General features: G+C 38.2%; 1 protein-coding gene across 2 annotated transcripts in view; it reads right to left on the bottom strand.

Moving 5' to 3' along the window:
* Positions 1–26820, bottom strand: part of SUGCT (succinyl-CoA:glutarate-CoA transferase) — a 683669-nt gene that overhangs the window by 443629 nt on the left and 213220 nt on the right. For both annotated transcript variants that reach the window (XM_082662115.1, XM_082662116.1), the window contains one exon: positions 5069–5140. In XM_082662115.1, coding sequence (XP_082518241.1) covers positions 5069–5140 — 72 coding nt within the window. The remainder of the gene's footprint in view (positions 1–5068; positions 5141–26820) is intronic.

Genomic DNA, 26820 nt, shown 5'->3' with positions numbered 1-26820 from the left:
TAAGAAAATAAATTTGGTAGTAGAATAACTATATTTGGGCCTAATTATATCTTGTGGGGTTTGAAAAAGGAGAAGAAAAAGAAAGAAGAGAAAAAAATCTTTTTCCTTCCATATCTTGGCTATTATACGTAATGCTGCAGTGAGCATAGGAGTGCATATATCTTTTCAAGTTAAGTGTTTTCATTTTCTTCAGATATATACCTTTAAGTGGAATTGCTGAATTGTATGGTAGTTCTATTTTTAACATTTGAGAAATCTCTATATTATTTTCCACAGGGGCTACACCAATTTACAATCCCACCCACAGTGCAGAAGTGTTCCCTCTTCTCCACATCCTCACCAACATTTGTTGTTTCTTGTCTTTTTCATAATAGCCATTCTGGACAGGTGTGAGGTGAGATCTCACTGTGGTTTTTATTTGCATTTCCCTGATGATTTGAGATGTTGAGCACCTTTTTTTTTTAACTTACTACTATTGGTTTATTATAAAGGATACAACTCAGGAATAGCCAAATGGAAGAGATGCACAGGGCAAGGTATGAGGTGGGAGGGTGCAGAGCTTCCATGCTCCACTACCCTCCCATCACCTTGCTGTCTTCACCAGAAGCTCTCTGAATCTTATAGTTCAAAGGTTTTCATAGAGCTCAATCTCCAGTCCCCTTTCCCCTTACTGGAGGTTGGTAGGTGGGGCTAAAATTTCTAACCCTCTCATCACTTGGTCTTCCTGGTGACCATCCTGGGGCTACCTAGAGACCCCACCCTAAGTCACCTCAGTAGCATAAACACAGGTGTGATTGAAAGGAGCTTGTTGTGAATAACAAAAAACACTTCCATCATTCAGGACATTTCGAGGGTTTTAGGAACTCTGTGTAAGAAATCGGGGACAAAGCCTAAGTGTAATTTTGTATTTTACCACTTCATAGAAGTAGAAAGAAAAACCCACTTCTATCCTACCACCCAAATATGGTCTGTATTAGCATTATGGAATACTTCCAGGCTTTTTTGTGAATTTTGAGTACTATATTTATATTAGCATGGCAAACATTTTATGCTAATATTTATATTGAAAAAACGTATTGCTATTGCTTTATGAATGTCACTCAGATCTCATCTTAATGTTATTTCTTCAGAGAGACTTTCCCCTGACAACCCAGCCACTATTTTAACACAGTAGCCTATTTTAATTCTTGGCATGGCACTTACCATGGATCATTTTGGAGTTTTGTTTATTTATTTATTATCACTCTCCCACTGAGCATCTTTCATGTACCTGTTAGCCATCTATACGTCTTCTTTGGAAAACTGTCTATTCAGAACTTCTGCCCATTTTTTAATTGGATTGTGTGGGTTTTTGCTATTGAGTTATATGAATTCTTTACCTATTTTGGGTATTAATCTATAATCAGATATATGATTTACAAATATTTTCTGCCATTCAGTAGGTTGCCTTTTCATTTTGTCAATGATTTCCCTTGCTGTGCAGAATCTGTTTACATTGATGTTGTCCCACTTGTTTATTTTTGCTTCTGTTGCCTTTGCTTTTGCCAATAAATCTTCACCAAGACTGATGTCAAGAAGCTTACCACCTATGTTTTCGTCTAAGGGTTTTATGGTTTCAAGTCTTATATTGAAGCCTTTATTCTATTTTGAGTTAATTTTTGTATATGATGTAAGATAGTGGTCCAGTTTAATTCATTTGCGTATGACTGTCCATTTCCCACCACTATTTATGGAAGAGATTGTCCTTTCCCCATTGTATATTCTTGGCTCCTTTGTCATAAATTAACTGACCACATATGAATGAATTTAGTTTTGGCTCTCTATTCTGTCCCATTGATCTGTGTGTCTGTTTTTATGCTAATGCCATACTGTTTTGATTACTATAGCTTTGTAATATAGTTTGAAATCCAGGAGCATGATGCCTTCTCCCTATTTTTCCTTGTTCTTCTTTCTCAAGATTACTTTGGCTATTTAGGGTCTTTTGTGGTTCCATATAAATTTTATAATTGTTCTATTTCTGTAAAAAATGCCACTGGAATTTTGATAGGGATTGCACAGAATCTATAGATGGCTTTTGATAGTACTGACATTTTAACAGTATTAATTCTTCCAATCCATGAGGACAGAATATCTTTTCATAATATCTTTTCATTTATTTGTGTCTTCTTTAATTTCTTTCATCAATGTCTTACAATTTTCAGTGTATGGGTCTCTCACTTCCATGGCTAAATTTATCCCTAGGTATTTTATTCTTTTTGGTGCAATTGTGAGGTTGTTGTCTTAATTTCCATTTTTTATAGTTTGTTATTAGTGTACAGAAACACAATAGATTTTTGTATATTGACTTTTATATCATGCAACTTTGCTGAATTCATTTACTGTTCCAATAGATTTTTGGTGGAATCTTTAGGATTTTCTAACTATAAAGTCATGTAATCTGCAAGTAGAAGTAATTTTACTTTTTCCTTTCCAATTCTGATAACTTTTCTTTCTTTTCCTTGCCTGATTGCTCTAGCTAGGACTTCCAATTCTATGTTGAATAACTCTGGTGAGAGTGGGTATCCTTGTCTTGTTCCTGATCTTAGAGGAAAAGCTTTCAACCTTTCACCACGGAACATGATGTTAGCTGTAGGCCTGTTATATATGGCCTTTATTATGTTGAAATATGTTCCTTCTATACTTAATCTAAGAGTTTTTTATTATGAATGTTGAATTTTGTCAAATACTTTTTCTATGCCTATTGAGATGATCATGATTCCTTTCTTTCATTCTAATAGTATGATATATCACATTGATTGATTTGTGTGTGTTGAAACATCCTTGCCTCCCAGAAATAAATCCCACTTGATGATGGTGTAAGATCCTTTTAATGTATTGTTGAATTAAGTTTGCTAATATTTTGTTGAGAATTTTTACCTCTGTACTCATTAGGGACATTGGCCTGTAGTTTTCTTTTCTTGTGGTGTCCTTGCTGGGTTTGGTATCACAGTAATGCTGACCTTGTAATATAAATCTGGAAGTGTTCCCTCCTCTTCTTTTTTGGAAGAGTTTGAGAACAACTGGCACTAATTCTTCTTTGAATGTTTGGCAGAATTTACCAATCTGGTCCTATACTTTTGTTTGTTAGGAGGTTTCTGATTACTAATTCAATCTCCTTACTAGTAATCAGTCTCTTCAGATTTTCTATTTCTTCATAATTCAGTCTTGGAAGGTTGTACATTTCTAGGAATTTATTCATTTCTTCTAGGTTGTCCAATTTGTTGGCATATAATTGTCCATAACAGTCCCTTGCAATCCTTTGTATTTCTGTGGTATCAATTATGACACCTCCTCTTTCATTTCTGATTTTTTTTTAACCTAGCTAAAGGCTTGTCAATTTTGTTTACCTTTCAAAGAACCAGCTCTCAGTTTCACTGATCTTTTCTATTGTCTTCTTAGTCTCTATTTCATTTATTTCCGCTCTGATCTTCGTTATTTCCTTCCTTCTACTAACTTTGTTTGTTCTTCTTTCTCTAGTTCCTTGAGGTGTAAATATAGGTTGTTTATTTGAGATTTTTCTTGTTTCTTGAGGTAGCCATCTATCGCTATGAACTTCCCTCTTACAACTGCTTTTACTGCAATCCATAAGGTTTGGTATGTTGTATTTCCATTTTCATTTGTCTCAAAGTATTTTTTAAATTTCTTTTAATTTCTGCATTGAGCCAGTCATTTTTATAGTATGTTGTTTAATCTCACACATTTGTGATTTTCCAGTTTTTTTCTTGTAATTCGTTTCTAGTTTCATACCATTGTGGTCAGAAAGGATGCTTGGTATGACTTCAATATTCTTAAATTTATTAAGACTTGTTTTGTGGCCTGACACATGATTTATCCTGGAGTATGCTCCATGGGTACTTGAGAAAGAATGTGTATTCTGTTACTTTTGGATGGACTGTTTTTATATATCTGTTTAGTCCATCTGGTCTAACTTAAGACCAATGTTTCCTTATTAATTACCTGTCTGGATGATCTATCCATTCATGTAAGTGGGGTAGTAAAGTCCCATACTATTATTGTATTGATGTTTAGTTCTTCCTTTAGCTCTGTTAATATTTGCTTTCTATATTTATGTGTTCCTATGCTGAGTGCGTAAATATTTACAAATGTTATATACTCTTGTTGGACTGACCCCTTTATCAGTATGCAATGCCCTTCTTTGTCTCTTATCACAAAAGTCTATTTTGTTGGATATAAGTATTGCTACCAGAGCTTTGTTTTGGTTTCCATTTGTATGAAATACTTTTTACATACAACCACTTTCAGTCTGTGTGTGTCCTTACATCTGAAGTGAGTCTCCTGTAGGCAGCATACATATGGGTCTTGGGTTTTTATCTATTCATCTACTCCATGTCTTTTGAATGGTGAATTTAGTCCATTTACATTGATAGTAATTATTGATAGATATGTACTTATTGCCATTTTGTTAATTGTATTCTGATTGTTTTCTAGTTCCTCTGTTCCTTTCTTTTTCTCAGAAAAACAATCCTGGTATTAAAAATCCCTTTAAAATGACTTTTCCCTTTTTGTTTGGACTAGTAGACAGGTCAATTTTTAGCATAATTTAAGCTACTATGATTCTTCATTTAAAAATACAGCCAGAGGGCTTCCCTGGTGGCGCAGTGGTTGAGAGTCTGCCTGCCGACGCAGGGGACACGGGTTCGTGTCCCGGTCTGGGAAGGTCCCACATGCCGCGGAGCGGCTGGGCCCGTGAGCCATGGCCGCTGAGCCTGCGCGTCTGGAGCCTGTGCTCCGCAACAGGAGAGGCCAAAACAGTGAGAGGCCTGCGTACGCAAAAACAAAACAAAAAAAAAATACAGCCAGATACATCAATTTTACAAAACCAGAGTGCTAATTTAGACCCTATCCTTAGGATTTGTAAGCATAGAAAAAGCATACTTTTAGGTGCTAACACAGGGAGCCTTGAGTATAGACTTAGCAACATTGCTCTAAGCAAAACTGAATTTTCCTGGCTTTGTGCAAAATAAGTTGTTGCATATATTATCCACCCATCCCAAATATTATAGATTACCTTGCACACAGTAGCAAACTGTTGGTTATTTCCTGCTCCAACTACGAGATATCCATCCTTGGTTTTAAAAGCCTAAAATAAATACATACATACATAATTATATAATTTTACATATTGAGAATACCACAAAAATTGTCTTTAATTTTTCAAACTTTTATATAGAATCCTTGTTCTAAAGTAATGTTATTAGTTAAATCAATATCAACTAATTAGTATATTTTTCTCTTATATTTGCATAGTTGTCATTTGAGGTTTTCAAAGCACTTCCCATCTCTTCCACTAACTGTTATATCATTGGAAGCAGGGGGGAAAATGTGTGACTTAGAAAAATAAAGAAAATATTGGATTTTCATAACATCAAATTCTATATTCATTATAGTATGGATTAATGTTGGATTTTCCCCAAACTTTGTGTTTTGTTTGTTTCCAGTTTTTCTCATAGGGCAAAAAGAATGATGGTACATTGTTTTCTACAAAGCATACGAAGAATACATGGAAAAAAGGAAGGAAATAAGGGAGGGAGGAGAGAAGGAGGAAAGAAAGGAAAGTGGGGTGGAAGGAAGATGAGTAATGGAGCTATATTTTTGTTTTTGAAAATCTTAGATATAAACTTTTGGGTAATTTTCACTTTCTAGTAAGTGAAAAATGACACACCTGGACCTCGTGTGGCCTTATGTATCTGAGAATGCCTGTTCCTTTTAGGAGACATGGTCATTTGGTAAAAGCCAGAGACATATTAGTGACTGATACCCCCACCTCCCATAGCCTTAGCCCCATGGAGTACTTTGCAGCCTCCCTGATCCACATTTGATCACAGTGATGGTCGGAGGAAACAAATTTTACCCTCAGAAGGCCTCATTCCTGCTTTCTTTAAGTAAATGAGTTGCTTTAGTTTCCTCTCTATGTAAAACTTGCTCTGTATCTTCAACTACTTTTTCTTCACTTACTCCTGCCTCTGAGAAAGATAACTCCTATCTTCCTTGGCACATCTTACTCCTAGGCTAATGACCTTAGTTTTACCTTCACTCACATCCTTCAGAACCCTGCTCAATTAACTTTTATGTCTTCATTTCCACTGGATCCTTTTCTTCTGTTTACATGTAAGCTCGTGCTTACACTAAAAATATTAGAAATAAAATAAAATTTGGGGCTTCCCTGGTGGTGCGATGGTTAAGAATCCACCTGCCAATGCAGGGGACACGTGTTCGAGCCCTGGTCCAGGAAGATCCCACATGCCGCGGAGCAACCAAGCCCGTGCGCCACAACAACTGAGCCTGTGCTCTAGAGCCTGCATGCCAAAACTACTGAGCCCGCAAGCCTGGAGCCCATGCTATGCAACAAGAGAAGCCACTGCAATAAGAAGCCCATGCACCGCAATGAAGAGCAGCCCCCACTCACCGCAACTAGAGAAAGCCCGTGCATAGCAACAAAGACCCAATGCAGCCAAAAATAAATAAATAAAATAAATAAATTTTTTAAATAAATAAATAAAATAAAATAAAATTTGCATCAATCCCGACACCCCTCTCAAGCTATCTTGAAATTTTCTCCCTTCCCTCTATCTCTAAATAATATTAAAGTGCCAGTTCTTCACCAACCACCACATTCCAATGCCCTTTGTCATCAGGATTCTTATCCTAACACTACACTGAAATAATTCTTTCTTGACCCCTCTGTATTATTTGGTACTGTTAACCATACCCTCCTTCAGGAAAGTGTCTTGTCTCTAGGCTTTGTCTGGGTTCATCTCCAATCTCTCTGACATGTTTTCCACATGCCCCTTTTACAGGATTATCTTCTCCTAACCTTCAGCATTACTTAAGCATCTGTATTTGGTCTTTTACTTCACTGGCTTCTTATGGTAGCCACTAGCCACATGTGAGTATTAAATTTAAATAAACTAAAATTAAATCAGCCAGTCACAAAAGACTACAAATTGTGATTCCATTTATATGAAATGTCCCAAATGGGCAAATCAATGGAGACAGAAAGATTAGTGCCTGCCTAGGGCTGAGGAAGTTGGAGAAACTTGGAAAGTGACTGCACTAGTACCGGCTTTCTTACTGAGGCAATGAAAATGTTCTAAAATTCACTGTGGTAATGGCTGCACAACTCTGTGAATGCACTAAAAACCACTGAATTGTACAGCTTCAATGGATGAATTGTATGGTATGTGAATTATATCTCAATAAAGCTGTTATTAAGAAAAATTAAGTTAACAGTTCAGTTACACTGACATACTAGCTACATGTCAACCATTCAATAGCTATATGTGGCTAGTGGCTGCCATGTGAGACAGTCCAGATAGAAAACATCACAGAAAGTTCTGTAGTACAGTGCAGGTAGACTCAGTTGGTTGACTGTATTTTTTTTCTTTTATTCTTCCTATACACTATGTGGTATCTGAAGAATTGGAGGCAATTAATAAATGGTTATAAAATGTTAACAAATCACTCAAATGGTTGCTTCCGTATAATAGAGTTGTGGCTAAAATGGATCTCAAGCAAAACACTATAATCGGGTTTTATTCTATTTACATTTTTGCTTGATTTGGAAATTAATGCTACTGAGATATTACATGAACCATTTTAAATGTTTGTATTCCCTTATCCACCAGGCAAGGGAATATAAAAGCAAAATTAGTGTTATACCTAATGCATTAGTGTTTCTTAAACTGCAGAAAGGAGGTCTACAACAGAGTTATGGCGGAGGACAAGGATTTTGAGCAGAGATGTCTCAACAAACCACTGATAATTACGAAGTTACACGGGTTGTTTGTTGGCTTTCTTTTTTATGGGGAAAGGTGAGTTGGGGAGTGGATAAGTAATGTGAAGTAACAACGTGTGTTGCCAAGTGTAACATGAAGAAAGGTTTTCAAAATTTTGGATCAGTGACATGTTCAATGAGTTTACATTTTGGGGGGTGTTCATTTCCTTTTAATTAATAAAGAAGTGCCTGTTTCTTCCTTAAGCCTGAACCATAACATGAAACATATTTTTACCAATATAATTTTTTTTTAAATTTTAAGCAGAGGTAATTAGTTAATGACCATTGGAAAGTAAATACTGAATAGCAGCTCAGCCACCAGGATATAATTAGACTAAGGCTCACCAAGTAGATTTATTAGTATGAAGGTAAGATTATGAGTTCTTTACATAATTATTTGTTCCCTGTTATTATTGCTACAGTGTTTATTTAATAACTATATTTTAAATAAGAATTTTAAAGTACTATATTTTGCTATATACTGAATGTTTATCTCCTCCGCAAATTCATATGTTGAAATCCTAACCCCCAGTGAGATGGTATTAGGAGCAAGAACACAGCCATCTCCAAACCAGGGAGTAGAGGCCTCACAAGACATCATATCTGCCAGCACCTTGATCTTGGACTTCCTAGCCTTGAGAACTGTCAAGAAATAATGAAATAAGAAATAAATGTCTGCTGTTTTAGCCACCCAGTCTATGGCATTCTGTTATAGCATCCCAAATGGACTAAGAAATTGGTACTGAGAAATGGAGTGCTGTAGCAAATACCTAAAAATGGAGGAGCAGCTTTAAAACTGGGTAATGGGTAGAAGCTGGAAGAGTTTTGAGGTGCATGCTAGAAAAAGTCTGCATTGCCGTGACTGGACTCTTAGGGGCAATTCTGTTGAAAGCTCAGAAATAAAAGAGAGTTAGTTGTAGAGAAAGCCTCAATCTTCTCAGAGAATACCTAGGTAATCCTGAACAGAATGCTGGGCGTAAAATTCATATTGATGAGGTCACAGAAATGAAGAACATGATACTGGAAACCGGAAGAAAGGTGATCTTTGTTATGAAGTGGCAAAGAACTTAGCTGAATTGTGTTCATGTTCTAGCGTTTTGTAGAAGGTAGAACTTGCAAGTGACGAAACTGGATATTTAACTTAAGCTATTTCTAAGCAAAATATTGAAGGTGCGACTTGGCTCCTCCTGACTGTACAATATAAATAAATATAAATATAGTGCAAGTTAAAGACAAGCAAAGAGGAAGCAGAAATGAAAGATTTGGAAAATTCTCAGCCCATCAATACTGTAAAAAATGAGAAAGTATGGTCAGAAGGAAACACTAAGGGGATGGCCAAGTGACCATTTAAGGAGATGTCCTTCAGTAGGTGAATGGGTAACGCACTGTTATACGTCCAGAAAATGGAATATTTTTCAGCACTTAAAAGAAGTGAGCTGTCAAGCCATGAGAAGACACGGAGGAACCTTAAATGCATATTACTAGGAAGCTAATCTGAAAAGGCTACATACTGTATGATTCTCAACTATATGAAAATCTGGAAAAGGCAAAACTATGGACAGAGTAAAAAGATATCAGTAGTTGTCAGAGACCGTGGGGAGGGAAAGATGAATATGCAGAGTATAGAAAATTTACAGGGCAGTGAAAATCCTCTGTATGATACTATAATGGTGGTAAGTGTCATCTGTCTAAATCCATAGAATGGACAGCACCAAGTGTGAGCCCTAATGTAAACTATGAATTTTGGGTGATTATAGTATGTCAATGCAGCTATACCAATTTTACATGTGGAGGCTGTGCATGTGTAGGGGGAGGAGATATATGGGAAATTTTCTATACTTTCTGTTCAATCTGGAACCTAAAACTGTTCTAAAAAATTAATTTAAAAAAAAAGAAAAGCAAGAAGCATCCTCGTGGTGATGATAACGTTCTGTATCTCAATGTCAATATCCTGGTTGTGCTACTGCACTAGAGTTTTGCAAGATGTTACCAATGGGATAAACTGGGTAAAGGGTACACAGGCTCTATCTCTACTATTTCTTAAAATACATGTGAATCTACGATTATTTCAAAGTTTTTCTTAATTAATTTTTTTTAAAAGATGATGGCATATTAGATTAGGGCCCCGACAACAGAGGAGGAAGAAAATGGGTTCAAGAAATATTTAGGTGGTAAAATGTACGCATTTGGTAATGACTTGACTATGATGGTTAAGAGTTGAAGGCTGAGGAAGAAGAAGGTGTCATGGGTAACATTTAGGATTCTGAGGAACTTCTGAGATACTCCAGTGGAAATTTCAAGTGAGCAGGACTTGGGGACCAGATGAAAGGCTGAACTGTAGATAAAACTTGGGAGTCACTGGCTTATAACTATAAGTGAAGCTATCACGTAGATGAAGTCATTTAGGAAGAGAGTTCAGACTGTAGAGCGGGAAATAAAGGGAGCCAAGGGATAATCTGAAGGTCACCCTCATTTGAAGCCCAGGCAGAAGAGGAGTTAGCCAGGGAATAAGATGAGGACTGAAGAATGCCCACGAGGTGGTCTTTCATCAACTCAGCAAGTGCTGTGCTGGTGTCACAAAGTGGACAGAATGCAGTTTGAAACGGATCAAGGATTAAGGAACAGTTACGGAGATGGAGAGAGAACATGTGAACATCTGTTTGAGAAGTCTGGCTGTGAAGGGGAAGAATAAGCAAAAGACTGAGAACACAGGATGGGCATGGGTGCAGATACAGGTTCCCGTGATGGTCTGGTGATGGGAGGTTGAGGAAGTTCCCAGTGCTTCTTTTTGCTTGTGAACTAAGGGGTGAAGTCATCAGCTGAGAGCAGCGTTGGGATAAATGAGACTGGAAGACCAAAAAGAGTGGAGACGTTCTGATGTATCATTGAAGAGAAAGGGACAGAAAACTGGCAAGATAAGCATAACTGGAATGCTGAAGTGCTGAGAGCCCAAATGAGTGACTTTCTCCATCGTCTCTCAGTTTCAGACATAGAATAAATGGATATTTGCATTCTCTAGCGTTTTGTCAGATGGATATGACAAAAGATACAGGTGTAGGAAAATTAGAAAACTAGCCAGAAGGTTATTGAACCATGAGCTATGGACTATCTAGATATGGAAGAAGGTGGTAGAGATAGGAGGAGGTTATGGATAGGGCAAAGGGAGAGGTGTCAGTGGATAAGAAATCCCGATGAAGTCAAAGACCAACCATAGTGGGAGTAGTTGAACATGCACAGTGGAAGACAGGAGACTATGGATGGTCAAAATGTAAAACGCTTCATTTAGTGTTTACTGAAGCGAAGCAGTTTCAATGTGAAGTGAGAGCAACAGTGTGAGGTGACTAGAATAGCTGCTGATAAAAGGTAAGGACTCAATAAATATCATTATTATTAAATAGTTACTAATATGCTGGTTCCTACATAAAAGGAACTCCCTAGTGCATTCTAACCCTTTGGATCTTGATTCCTGGGCCCTTATCCACTCTGCAAACTCTCTTACCTCATTGCCTTGGTCACCTCACTCCCCATACCAGGCAAGATTAGTGACCACATGCTATGCACACACACACCTCTAGCAGGTTTTCCATCACAGGGAGAACTCAAATCAAAAGCATCAGACTGGCCCACAAACACTCAGGGCTGGGATGTTTCTCTTGTAAAGAATTTAAGCCTCTGGGGCTTCCCTGGTGGCGCAGTGGTTGAGAGTCCGCCTGCCGATGCAGGGGACACGGGTTCGTGCCCCGGTCCAGGAGGATCCCACATGCCGCAGAGCGGCTGGGCCCGTGAGCCATGGCCGCTGAGCCTGCGCTCCGCACCGGGAGAGGCCATGGCGGTGAGAGGCCCGCGTACCGCAAAAAAAAAAAAAAAAAATTTAAGCCTCAAGAGGAAAGAAACAATTGCTTCTGCATGAAATGATGAGAGAAAGGGCAGCAAGTGTCTGTAGTTTCGAAAGGACAGGCCAACACCAAGCCTTTCCTCAGAGACCAGATTTCATTATTCCTCAGAAAATAAACACCTCTCATTGTGAGCTGTGCTTATTCACGGGTGACAAGTTGCACTGGCAGGGAGACCACACAAATTGCATGGTTCTCTTCACATTCTAGTCATAATCAACCCCTTCTCCTTGGGAGAAAGGTGGTTTTCAGGCTGAGAAAATACTGATGGAACAAGGGATTAGATATCCCAAGGAAACTGCACAACTTATGAGCACATTGGGAGACATGTAAAGAGGACACAGGGATTCAAAGTTTAGTTCCTGTAGTTAGAGCAGTTTCAGATGTAAACTGTGACCACACCTGAGAAACTGAAGGGGAGAGATGTAACATACAGGGGTAGAGAATATTGAGCAGACAGGAAAGCAGCGAAGTAAGAGGTCAGTCAGGAATTCCCACTGCTCTTGAAGTTGCTATTGATCCCCAGATACCCTGCTTTCTGAGCTTCCAGCCATGCTAACCTGCTCTGACGATGTCTTCATTACTGAGCTGACAGAACTACAGAAGGACTTCTAGAAGTTCTGCATCAACTCAGTATATTATCAGACGATCAAATCGGAAAAGGAAAACAGGAACTTCCTCCGTCACCCTCTCAAACTACTGTATCAGTGCATCAGTATTTTCTCTGATCTAAAAAAGGTACGTACAGTTGGTAGTGTGTCTACTTCAAAAACAAGGGCACCAACTACAAACCCTCCTGGAGCTACTTAATTTTTAACAAGATTTTCTTCCACAAAAGGTAACCATTGCTAAACGACTTCATCACCCACTGGAAAGAGACATTCCATGAAGTTTAACTCATGGCCATGAGAATGTTTTCTGGAATGTCAAGAAGTTATGACTTTGGGTATGTGCTAGTACATCGTGACAAATTTAGAGCACTATTTCCTACCACTAACAGTTCAGTTCACCTTATGGCTGAGCCAGATGGCAATGAGACACAAACTGCTTACAGCTCAAGAACAGTGTCATCTATGGGACGGAACTGTGCAAAGTGGTAAAGGAGCCCGGGAGGCCCTAATTTCACCTACTACCTACTTCTCTACACATTTTTTCACGGGGAATAAGCAGTTTTGAACACCCATTTCTGAATACTAAATACAAGCCCTTGTCCTGAATTCTAGAATAGCTTTGAAAGCAATATTATGTACTGATTTCCTGCCACCCCAGATCCAGGTCAGGATTTTCCAATACCATAGGAAGTCTGAATGTTCCTTGAGCTCCTTCAAATCAATTAAATCCCATTTCAAATAAAAAATATTTAGAATTTTCAATCACTCATTATTTGATACTAGGTGTGCAGGCAAGGGCAAGAAAGGAAATGGAAACTGTCCCATTTTGCATCTTCTTCACAAATTATCAGTGGGTATTATTTTTCTTAAATAAGAAGTCCTTTGTGAGGAAAGCCGGCTGTTATTCAAGAAGGCAGCCATCGTGTATCTTGGACACAATGTACAATGGCACACGGGGTTGCTTTTCCTGGAAAGTATGGGTTAGAAACCAGTTTTGATGATTCTGAGTTGACTGTTTTATAAATTGATTGTTTTAAGCCAGATTGTTTGGAAGAGCCTGCCAAAAGCACCTACTATTTAACGGAAAGTAACAAAAATTTCTGGACAAGAGTCCACACTGATTTTTCAGGAGCACTTCAAGGTAAAAATTCCTTGACTGTGTTAAGCATTTTTTAAGTGCTCTTTGTTTTATCTCCAACGTGTTACAACAGTCATAGTTCCGTACTAGTTATGTACCATACATGAGAATATCATTTCTGACAATGAGCCTACATTTATCTAAGACTAGTTAAAAGCATTCATAGGCTAGAACTTTATTCAGGCTGTCACCATAACAGTTCACCTTCAAGCAAAAAATATAGCTAGAACAGAATATTAACCACAGTTACAATAACAATATTATTGTAAAGTGGATTATAGAGTGGATTGCCAATAAGATTTTTGAAACATATTTTAACTCCATCATGTCTCAAGATTTATCAATGACAAAATGTAAGGCACACACGGTGAGACTGGGATTAGGGGAGAGGCCTGACATTAGACCTACCCACTAGACCTGAAGAGGCACTGGGGTACCGGTCCAGTTGAAAGTGGAACTTCAGCCCAGAGTATAGAAAGTGTGAATAAGCATGGCTTAGGAAGGCATTCAGCCAGATAAAGTATGGGGGTATAGGAAGGGAATGGAGTAAGAAATTTTGACAGACTAATTCTTGAAAGTCTGACAGGAGGCAGTCGGCTCCTGAGATTCATAGGCAGAGGCTGCAGGATCCCAGTTATGGGAATGAGGTTCAGAGACTTGCCTCCAAATTCCCACATGAAGAATTGTGAAAGAAAGCCAAAGGGTGGAGGGATAGTAACCAGGTAGTTAACTAGATGAGAACCTCAGAGAATATAAGCAAAAGCAGAAGCCCAAGCCTTTGAACAAAGACATATGAAGCAATGGCAGTGACATCAGGTGAGCATGGGAGCCTGGCTGGCAGATAAGAACTTAGAGCCTGCTGCAGCTACACCAAGCATCTAGGACAATATCTGGCATAACAGAAGCTTAATACATTTTATTAAATCAAAGCCGATGTATTAATGCTCGATCACAGCAAACCAAGCAATTCAAGAAATACTAGACAGTATACAAAAGGCTTGCTGGCAAAACTAGGAAACGTGAAGTAGGAAAGAGGAGGAAGTGTCAGGGACCCAAAGGTGAGGACTCACTGAGAATGACAAACATGCTCAGAATTGATTCCCACAACAAACTTCCTTCTTCGCAGGTTATTGCCTAGGTTTAAGGGTGAAGATAAGTTTAAAGGGAGATGGAGACTATAATTCCATTAGGAGTTCCGGATGTATCCTGTAGTTGGAACAATGCAAGACTCAGTCCCCCTAATTAAGCACTTATTCATTCTACCACGGTCAAAATTTTGCCCATTCACAAGACAGCCCTCCCATTTTCAGAAGCCATTTAGTTGGCCTGAAAGATCTTTTCCTTTACCTCCCTAACACTCAAAGCCAAGGGTTTGTTAACCCATTGCGGTGTTTGGAGGCCAGGAAGTTGTTATCCTATAGGATGGTGAGGAGAAATCTCCTAGCATCTCACCACAGGGCAGGACCATCAAAGATGCATTCATACCGCCACCACCTCCAACCATCAATTCCATCATCATCTCCCCAAACTGGTACCCATAGCAGATGTTGCTGTGTAACTCTGGCACTCTGTCTTGAAGCATATAGGATCAGCCTTAGTATTCTTTCCAACAAATAACCCAGATAGCTACTACCAAATAATTGAACATTAACTGGAAGTAAAATTTCTTTTGCATCCAAATATAAAATGGGTTCCTGTACAGAGGCTTGGAATCTAAAGTATACAGGTTCGCAATACATCTTTGGGCTTGGCCCAAAGATCATGGGAAGAACTAATGGCTACTCAACTTATGCAGTGAAGAATAAGTGCTTATGGTAAGGCCCGGCTGACTCACAGGAACAAGTGAAATGTAGTCCTCATGGGATAACCAAGTATCTTAAACAAGTCAACTCCAGGGTCCGAAGAAGCTTAGAGGAAGGCTCCATTTTAAATATTTATAGACATCTCTAACTAACGAAAGTGATGGAAAAGGTGGTAGGCTGCAAGCAGCTGGTAGGACCTTGATGCGATGGCCACATTCCAGGATCTGAACCAGTTCTTTAAAGGACTCGTTCCTTCTGTGTGATCAGGACCTGGGAGCCTAACCCAGGCCATCTGTCATGCATGTGAGATTAAGGAAGAGACCAGAATGATGAATTGCTACTGTAGTGAGAAATAACTATATTAGAGGCCAGAATCTTTGAAGACTAAATGATCAATGAATTCTCTCCCTGTGAAGCTAAAAATCAAAAGGCAAAATTAACAGAATTGAGCATGGATTAATTGTTTCTTGTCTCAAGTCCTTATGAATCTGGAAACTGAGTGAAGCCTGAATCTGTCAATGGAAAGGTCAGTAGACCCTTCTGTGTGTGCCTCTAAGAAGAAGGGAAAAACGAGCCCAGGCTTTTCAGCAGAGGGAGTCATGCTGAATTGCTAGAGGACTGAAGTCTCAAAATGTACCTCAACTATTTCCATTTCATGACATACAAGAAAAAACAATATGTACTCTGAATATTATTCTGTACATTCCTGTTTCAATCACTGGTGACCCAAAAGCACTGGACTCACTCACATGGGCACATACACCACAACTGAGGTCATGGGAGTGTTATGCAAGGTTCTTTTGCATCAAAATTTAGACCAACTAGGAAGTTGTCCCTTCCAAAGTAATTTAACATCAGAGCCATTAGAAGCATTCTTCCAAAACAACCTGAAAAAAATTTTTCAGTAAGTCCTTCCAGTAGGTCAAAAGGTGAAGAAAGCAATAATTCTTTTCTCATCTCCATAACCACTTAAGAAAATGTATTTGGTATTTCTATGACCCCTGCCAACATTAACAGGTCATATTAGCTAAAAGGTCAGGGGTTACAGGAGATTGTTTTATTTCAGAGTTTATTCTCTGTTTGAATAATTGTTTCATTTCAGTTCCTCTGGGATTCATGCTCTGTAAATAAAGATGGGAGCTAGTTAAGCATTTTTATGCATAATAGAATGTGCTGGAAATAATTTACCATTGCTTGTCTTCTCAAACACTAAAATTCTTCATCCCAATTACGGTAAATGTTTAATTTGCACTCCTCCCTCAACACCCCCCAAGCAGCAGCTCTGTACATGGTGTGACTGGGTCGACGAGACTCACGTGGGTATTACTCCCAAGCCAGCCAATCGATTCACCGATCAGGAATCAATTACATCAGCTTGACAATTCAAAAGGCCACTTGGGGGTGGGGCTGGAATGACCATATGAGGCTTAAGTAATTAAGTAAGAAAGCCTCAGAAAGACTAAAACTGAGACAAAAGACCAGACTACACCAAAGAAACAGACAAGGACTAAGCAACTGCCGCACGCCCGATGGCATCCTGATTCTCATGAAATGGAACTGAACTTTCCTTTCTGCAAAATCTCTGTAGCTTTACAATAGCCTCCCCTTATCCACCCCCCCATCCCTGTTTATGAGTTAGTTTGACTGCATTTCTGCTTGTCAGAACCAAAAAAGATTTAATCCTAGATTTCCTAAACTGTGCTATATGATGCAAATTCAGGGTCGGTATCTGACTGAAGTTCTCCTGCACACTGGAGTTTGGGGGAGTAGTGAACAAGAAGGCTGGGTCTATATCTTATGGACTTATGTTTGCTCCACACAGGGCCTGACATATAGGAGGATCTCATATTTATTTGAAAATGGATTTTTACAGAAGACTTTAAGCCAGCATTTCCCAAATTAGTTTCACAAAACACTGTTCCGTAGGGTGTTAATAACAATGTTCCCTCTGTTTTTCTCTCTCAGCACCACACACACAAAACTTTTCTTCACTTGAATAAGTTTGAGAAATGCAAGCTCAACAGCTTTTTTACTCTACTCTTCAAAACCCTTAATGTGCTAGCAAATTTATGAATCTCCAAAAGGGGCCTAGAATTTTAAAAAAAGGAGTTTGCCAAATTAGTTTGATCATGAAACTCTTTTGGTAAGAATGCCAATTAATTTTTCCCAGAAGAGTGTTCCACAGAAAAGTTTAAAAAGGGCCAGGCAAACTGTCAGGCCTATACAGGAGCAAGGACCCTGCTGACATCCAGAAGAATCTATAGAGTGTGACCTTTCATTTTCTTCAGTGTTGTTTCACAAATTAACTGATATATTTAAAGTGTGATTTAATATTATCCCCTAAAGAATAAACTATGTTTGCAATTTTATATAAGTCCCTAAATGAAGGCTTTGGCTAAACACCAAGAGAATACTGATTTATTTTGCCTTAATACATATTTTCCATCCAATAAAGTTCCGTTTTTTAAATATGATAGCTAATTATTTAGACAGGGTGTCTTTTAAAAAATGATCATGAAATCTCATTCATCAGGTGTTCTGAGAAGAAAATGACATTTGCGAAGACCAAATAGTTTAAGTTCTTCAGGAACTTCCCTCCACATGTTGTTCAATTAATACTCAGTTTTTAATTACGTAACTATATATAATAAATTATTCTGCTCTCAGGTAGTAGTCCGTCTCTGCTTCCATTCCCTACCATTCATTCATTCCTCCCTTCCTTGCCTGGGATGGCTCCTATTCAGCACTTCACCAGATCTACTCTCAACTGACATCTTAATCACAACATTTTTTTCTCAAAGTCCTCACTTCTTTTGATCTCCTTGCCCTTCCTAACCACCTTCTCCTGTTTTACCCTGGAGAGAAACTATGCAATCTTACTTCCTTCCAATCCAATTCCTCCTACTCTGTGGGATTTCTGGGCTTTTCTCCTCAGTCTCTTTCTTCTCCTTCAGCTCTGTGATTGAACCATGACTTCTACAGGAATTCTCTTTGTAACACTGACCCACTTCCAAATTCTTGTCCTAAATTTTTCAAAGTTGGTAATCAAAAGTGAACCACTTAACTACCATCTAAACCAGGACTGTGACAGGTTAGAAAAGCCCCTTGGGAGACCATCATAAAGCTGGAACACATAAAGGGTAAAAGTGTAATGAGAAAGACCCATTCATGAGAAAAGGTGGGAGGAAAAAAGAGTTCCCTGAATAATCCGAATCATGGCTTTTCCTTAAAGAAGTTCAAATCTATCACTAGGGTCTCAATAGCGAAAGCCAAAAAAATGGTCCCTGCTTTCCATTAGGTCCCTTAGGGTGCCATGCAAGAAGTAAATACAAACTCTATTCAGAAGAACACCCTCAACCTAAATTGAAAAGGATTTACACTGAGATAGCCCAATTATCTTTGAGCCCACAATCCAACATTACGCAATATACAAGGAAATAAGCTACTATGAGCAGGAGTTGGCAGAAACAATAAAGAGCAGAATCAGAATCACAAGATCTTCAACTAATGGTGTTTCCAGATAGAAAACATAAAATAACCATGGCTAAAATGTTTTTTAAAATGAGGGGTAGATTCAAACATATGAGAAAAGTATAAGTTACTCTCAAAAAAGGTACATTTTTTAAAGAACAAGATAGAATTTTTAAAAATAAAAATATAATTGATATTTAAAACTCAATGGACAGGTTACAGAGCATATCAGAAAGCTGAAAGGAGAACTGCTGCCTGGAATAGAGGTTTTTAAAAATTAGCTAGAATTCATAAAAAAGAAGAGATCAAAAACATAAAAGTGATATTAAAAGACAAGGAGGTTAAAATTAAAGCATCCAAATGGAGTTATAAATGGAGAGAACAGAGAAAATGAGGGAAATGCTATATATGAAAAGATAATGCCTGAGAATTAATTCTGTAAACTCAATGGATCCCAAGCGGAACAAAGAAGAAGAAACGTACATCTAGATAAACCATAATAAAACTGAAGAATATCAAAGACAAAATAAGAATGTTAAAATCATCCAAATAAAAAGATAATCTGTCCTTTTTAAGAATGTCATTTAGATCGGTAGCAGAAACCTCTATAGCAGTAATAGAAGTCAGGTGATAATTCTGAGATATAATAACAGGCAATATAGGATTTCTTTTCCACATAAAAGTTTATAGCTAACTAAAATATTCTTAAAGAATAATCTTGAAATAAAGTCATTTTCAGACTAATAATGTCCGAGAGAGTTTATCACCACCAGATCCTCACCAAAGCAATTTCTAAAAAAATATGCTTTAGAAAGAAGGAAATTAAACCTAGAAAGAATGAGATACAAAAGGGAATGGTGAGAAAATAAAGTAAAATATAGTATTTGAGTGAATCTAAAACACTAATATTAAAATAATAATAATAATTAGTAAGGCAGTAATGGGGATGAACCACTAAGATCTCCCTTCAAGAGAGAACCTGATGTGGGGTGACATCAGCAAGATGGCAGAATAGGAAGCCCCAGATCCTCTTTCCTTCAACAACAGTACATAGACCAATTCCCTTTATGAGAAATCCAGAAAATGGTTAAGAGGCTTCTGCATGCCAGGTCCCCAGGCACGTGTGAAACCAGTCACATCAAAGCCAGTAGGAAAATTTGTGGCACTCATCTGCCATACCCTCCCCCAACCCCTACTCAGTGCATCATTATTGGGAGAAAACTCCCAGTTGCTGGCTTCTTCCTGGGGAGGGAAAGAGAAGACTGAGATGTACAGCCACTGTGCAGACTTTTTGAGACGCTGCCTGAGGGACAAGGTTTCTGTCTCACTTGTCTCAGAGAACTTACAGGACACAGTATACCCTAGATGCCTGGGGGCTGCTGAGGAAAAAAAAGAGAGAGAGAGAACTGGGTGGCATCTACTATTCCAGAGGATCCACAGTATGACAGACAGAGGTGTACAACGAAGTGGCCTCTCACTCAAACAGGGAAAGAGACGAGTAAAGTATGCATCCAATATTCCAGCTCTTCAGGGGGCTGCTTAAGCAACTGGTTTCTGCCTCTCCAGTCTCAGAGCACTTATGTGACACAACATACACTAGATACCTGGGGGATGCTGAGAATAAAAGAGAGCTGGGAGTTTGCTGCACATCTAGAGAACCTGCAGTACTGCAAACAGACACCAGAGGGAGGAAGAGATTATAAGATCCTGAAAAGAGAAAGTGCAGTCCAGGGAAGATGCCTCCACCAAAAAGGTTTAAAAGGCTTCCAGAATCTCTAGCTAGGCTGATTGGTAAAGGTCTTTCCCTTTACAGAGCCAGCACATAAAGACTGGAAAGGTGGCTGTGGTTTTCCAAATGCATGGATCCCAGCACAAAGTTGTAAGGCACATGAAGAAACAGAAGCATGGCCCAATCAAAGGAACAAAATTATTCTACAGAAAGCGACCCTAAAAAAACAGGTTGCTATGAATTACTTGACAAAGAATTCTAAATAGCCATCATAAAGATGTTTGATGAGCTCAGGGAAACTATGCATGAATAAAATGAGACTATCATTAAAGAGACAGAAAATACGAAGAACTAAAATGAAATTTTGGAGCTGAAGAATACAGTAGCTGATTGAAAAAATTCACTAGTTTGTTGTTCACTAGTTAACCAACAGCAGACTTAACCAGACAGAAGAAAGAATCAGTGAACTCAAAGATGAGCCATTTTAAATTATCCAGTCACAGGAGCAAAAAGAATAAAGAATGAAGAAAGCATAAGGGACTTAACGAGACATAACAAAGCAGACCAATATACACATGTGGGAGTCCCAGAAAGAAAACAGAGAAAGGTGCAGAGGACTATTGGGAGAAATAATGGTTAAAAACTTCCCAAATCCAGGGCTTCCCTGGTGGCGCAGTCGTTAAGAATCCGCCTACCAATGCAGGGGACACAGGTTCGAGCCCTGGTCCAGGAAGATCCCACATGCCGCAGAGCAACTAAGCCCATGCATCACAACTGCTGAGCCTGCACTCTAGAGCCCGTGAGCCACAACTACTGAAGCCCGTGCACCTAGAGCTCATGCTCCACAACAGTAGAAGCCACCGCAATGAGAAGCCCACGCACCGCAATGAAGAATAGCCCCTGCTCACTGCGACTAGAGAAATCCTGTGTGCAGCAACAAAGACCCAATGCAGCCAAAACTAAATTAATTAAAAAAAAAAAAACTTCCCAAATCTGGGGGGAGAAATGGCTATTTAGATTCAAGAAGCCAAAAAAACCTCAACTAGAATGAACCTAAAGAAGCAAGTCCTTCCTTATCAGTAATTACTCAAAATATAAATGGATTAATCCCTCCCATCAAAGGCATAGAGTGGCTGAATGAATAAATTCCAAACTGAAGTTCAAGATAGAAAAAAAGAATATTATTTATTGACTTCTCTATGAATTCACTAATTCTCTCTTGCTGTGTACCAACTGTGGTTAAATTTATTTAGTGGGTTTGAATGTCAGATATATTTTGGTACTCTTTAATGCCTATTAATTCATTTCATATTTCTGTTGAAATATCCTATCTTTTTATCATCATTTTGTCCATCTTTTCCTCTGTTTTTTTAACATATTAATCACGATTAATTTTGAAGTCCTTGTCTATTAATTCCAGTATCTGGACCATCTCTGTGTCTGCTTCAATTGATTATTTTATACCTTCCTTACCAGTCACTTTTTCCAGCTTTTTCACATGTCTACAAATGTGTCTGTTAAAAATTATAAAGGATATATTGCAAAGGTTTTGGATTATGTTAACTTCCTATAAAATTCTGGGATGTTTCTGTTAAGTTTTGTTCTGATGGGCAGGTTGAATTACTTAAAAGATCACCTTGATCTCATCAAGAATTGGCTTTAGCCTTTGTTAAGGTTGGTCTATTTCAGTATTGTCCTTACTCCTAGACTTTGGTCCTTACTCAGAGGGTGTAGTCTTTCCAGGTTCCCAAGATAATAGTACAAAGGTATTGACAAAGCCTACTTTTAGCAGAGCACATCACAATTTATAAAGAATTTTCATAGATGTTATTTTATTTGATCAGACAGGTTCTCTTACTAAGAGAACTAAAAGAAAGGATTCAGCACATACCACAAAACATCCAAAAGTTCTCCAGACATAATAAACTATTCCTTGTCCCAGAATACTTATTCAAGTCACCAGTATTCATTCATTCAATACATATCTATTGTTGACCTACTATATCTTCTTCTGGGTAATATATTAGGCACAGGGGGAGACAAATATGAATAACATACTCTCAAAAAGTCCAATATAAAAGCTTATGATCTTGTGGATAAAGGGAGAAATGAGAGGGCTGACAGAACCGAAATGTCTTCTGTCTCATTTGGTTTCAACATTTTCTTTTCATGGTTGTATTTTGGCTTACAAAGAACATACAAATAACTGTTTCTTATTATTGGTGAATTTATTTGTGTTTTCTCTATTAATCATTAATGCACAGGCTTGGCATATATCATGCCCATGTGATCTACCCCCTCCAGCTGCTTCAGGTTGCACAGATTTCCCACAAAACTCCATGATCAAAAGACAGAAATTAAGATGTATAAAGAGCTTAGAAAAAAACAAGTATTTCCAAGTCTATTGGAAGACATCAGAAATTTATGGTGGGGACAAATTTCTTGCTCAGGTTTCTGGAATTCAAATGGATTTTCAAATGGCCTTATCGAAACCTGGAGCCACATTTTAGAACTAAACTGTAAATACAGCTGTAGCCAGTCATCGCATCAGTTAAAAACTCATTCTGAAGCAGCAGAAAAAAAAAAAAATCTTTAGAAAATGTCATATCTAGGGGCTTCCGTGGTGGCGCAGTGGTTAAGAATCCACCTGCCAATGCAGGGGACATGGGTTCGAGCCCTGGTCCGGGAAGATCCCACATGCTGTGGAGCAACTAAGCCCATGTGCCACAACTACTGAGCCTGCGCACTAGAGCCTGCAAGCCACAACTACTGAGCCCACGTGCCACAACTACTGAAGCTCGTGTGCCTAGAGCCCATGCTCCACAACAAGAGAAGCCACCACAATGAGAAGCCCGTGCACTACAACGAAGTGTAGCCACCCACTCACTGCAACTAGAGAAAGCCCGCATGCAGCAACAAAGACCCAACAGCCAAAAATAAATAAATAAATAAATTTATTTTTTAAAAAAAGAAAGAAATGTCATATCTAAAAGAAGATGTCTACTGGCCATCAATGATAAGTTTTAAAGTAGCTAATAACAATAGATATTAACTTGGTGTTATTTAACAGTTATCTTTGTATAAGAGTCCAGGAGGGAAGGCCACCAGTGATCTTTGAATATAGTCAGGATAAGCTCATTGAAATTTGTCTTACACTCTGAATCTCTTTTGAGTCTGGGATGTACCCAGCTCACTTGTATACACTGGAAAGCGTAATATTCCCTGTGTTGCACTCCTTGAAAATACTAAATACCCACCTTGTTGCCCTGCTCAGCAAACAGGTTTCTGTCTCAATTTCTCTATTACGTACCTCTTTTCTCTGTTCAGACTAGAATGTTATCCTAAATTGTGAGTGACTTTTCCAGGACTCTGAGAACCTAATAAGTTCTCTAAGTACTTCTGTCTCAAGGGATAGAATTTTCTCCCTGTAACAGATCTCCCACCACGAAGAGCCTGATCACTTGGGATTATAGGGATAGCTATTCTTTACTAAGTGGTTATATTCGTGCTGGACTCTATGCTAAATTCATTTCATGAATTACCTTGCTTATCAGCACATCCGTAAGATGTAGATAGTATTATTATAAAGTTACTGTAGAGGAAACTGAAGCCCTGAAAGATACGCAACTTCCTCAAGCTATTAGTTAGCAGAGCCTCCCTGGAGCTAAGGTGCTATTGCTTTTCTGACTTTGAATATACCACCCCACTACTTTGATATCTACCTGATGCTTGCCTTTCTGGTTCAACCTGACATCCTTAGATAATTATTACCTGATCATAACCAAGATCATAATATCCTTTATAAACGGTGTATGGGTCCATTCAGGAAATTTCACGAGGGCCAGCCTCTGCCACCCAGGTAAAGGTCCCTTACTTTAAGCCTTACCCAATCTTTTCTTTCAGCTATATGCTGAATGTCACACAGATGTATGCTGAGGGTCACTTTGTAGAGCCCCAGTGCCACCTCTCCTAAGTAATAAAAGCCTCAATTTTGTCCGGATCCAGTTGTCATTTCTCACCCCTGAATGTTCGGTCTTGGAGACAAAAGACCTAGATTCTGCTACTAACTTACTATACAGCCTTAGGCAATCACTTAAACTTGTCAGGTCACAGCTCCCTCACTTATAAATTTAGGGTGTTGGACTGGTCCCTTCCAGCTATTAAATTCTGTGATTTTAAGATCAAACATGAAATCCTGATAGGAGGACTATAATAAAACAATGAAGAAGAAAGAAAATGGTCTGGTCTAGAAGATCTTGCTTATTTTATTATGAGTGTTTGGGGCTATTTTATACATGTTTACATGCACTTAGAGACATTTAAAATGAGGACATTTTATAAGGTAAGAAACAAGAAAGCCCTCACACACATGAGATTTAAAATGTAGCTTCAGAGTCCACAACACCCTCATCATGTATAAATAGAACATAGAATTTACAACCACTTGCTCTGCAATATATTTCTTTTGGCTGAGAGGTAATGTCAACTACGTGAGCTTCTGAGAACACTAACCTTCATTCTTTATGTTGCTGAGTAAAGTAATACAACTTTGTAAAGACACAGTGTCCTTAGGCACTCAATCTAATTATTACTGTGGGTTGGTTTTTGTTGGTGGTGGTTTGTTTTTGTAAATAATTATAATTGTCCCATTCATCAAGCACCCACTATTGGGTCTGACTCTATGCTTGGTAATTTACATGCATAATCTCATTCTTCCAACAAGCCTGCAAAACATGTATGACTATCCCACTTTACTCATAAGAAAATCAGGTCTCAGAGAGTACAACAGCTTGGCTAAACACTGTTAAATAAGAAACCAAGACAAGAACCCAAGTGTGTTGGGCTCCGCTCTGCCATTCTTCTCAAAGTAACTTAAATCTGCTTGCTATTTAAATAATAATAGTAGTAAAGTTTATTGAATCCTTATTGTGGAATAATGCTTGTAAGGGTCCCAGCAATCTTCTCAGTTAGACACTATTATTATCTCCATTTTACAGGTATGGAAACTGAAGCATAGAGAAGTTAAGTAATTTGTCCAGAGTTACACAGTTTTAAAAGATCAATGCTTTCAAACCCCTTCCTGCAAACCACTTACAATGTGGCAGAGGCTCTAGGTCTAGAGGGAAAGTACTCATTTCTTCTCAAGTTTCACAAATTGATATGTACGATGATTAGACTGATAAGACAATTATTATAGAGTCTCAAATCACGGAATTCTTCCACATCTACTATTTTTCCACACATCTACACATATATCAAGTATGTATAAAAAGAAATTACCTTCCAGCCTTGCACATGTTCGCACATTCCTGTCACCATCTCAACTGATTCAGTTCCCTACCTTGCTTCCCTTCTTTATGAAAAGTGCATAGGCAAGTTTCTCTGCCCATACCAGTAAGGCCAATGATGATGATGATGATGTTATCTTTTTTTTTCATTTGCATTTGATTTTTATTGAAACATAGCTGACTTATAATGTTTCAAGTGTCAGCAAAGTGATTCAGTTTTATATATATATACACACACATATACACACACACATATATGTTCTTTTTCAGATTCTTTTCTATTATAGGTTATTACAAGATATTGAATGTAGTTCCCTGTGCTATACAGTAGAAACTTGTTGCTTATCTATTTTATATAAGGTAGTGTGTATCTGTTAATCCCAAATGCAAATTTATCCCTCCCCACCTTTCCCCTTTGGTAACCATAAGTTTGTTTTCTATGCCTGTGAGTCTATTTCTGTTTTGTAAATAAGTTCGTTTGTATCTTTTTTAAAGATTCCACATATAAGTGATATCATATGATAATTGTCTTTCTCTGTCTGACTTACTTCACTTAGTATAATAATCTCTAGGTCCATCCATGTTGCTGCAAATGGCACTATTTCATTCTTTTTTATAGCTGAATAATATTCTATTGTGTATATATACCTCATCTTTGTCCATTCATCTGTTGATGGACACTTACGTTGCTTCCATGTCTTGGCTATTGTGAATAGTGCTGCCATGAACACTGGGGTGCGTGTATTTTTTCAAATTAGAGTTTTCTCCAGCTATATGCCCAGGAGTGGGATTGCTGGATCATGTGGTAGCTCTATTTTTAGCTTTTTAAGGAGTCTCCATACTGTTCTTCAAAGTGGCTGCACCAATTTACATTCCCACCAACAGTGTAGGAGGGTTCCCTTTCGATGATGATATCTTTTAAATTCTTTCATGATCAGCTATTTCTAACATTTGACACACTACCCCAGCATGGCAGAGTATACTTTAAAATTTAAATGTCAAAAAAATAATTTATGAGGGATAGTGTAGGTTGATCACCTAAGACTTGTTTTTA

Source organism: Grampus griseus (genome assembly GCF_964374135.1).
Source record: "Grampus griseus genome assembly, chromosome: 9".
In the NCBI taxonomy this organism is placed as follows: domain Eukaryota; kingdom Metazoa; phylum Chordata; class Mammalia; order Artiodactyla; family Delphinidae; genus Grampus; species Grampus griseus.
Note: the sequence above shows the minus strand (reverse complement) of the source record. Positions and strands in the feature narration are given on the sequence as shown.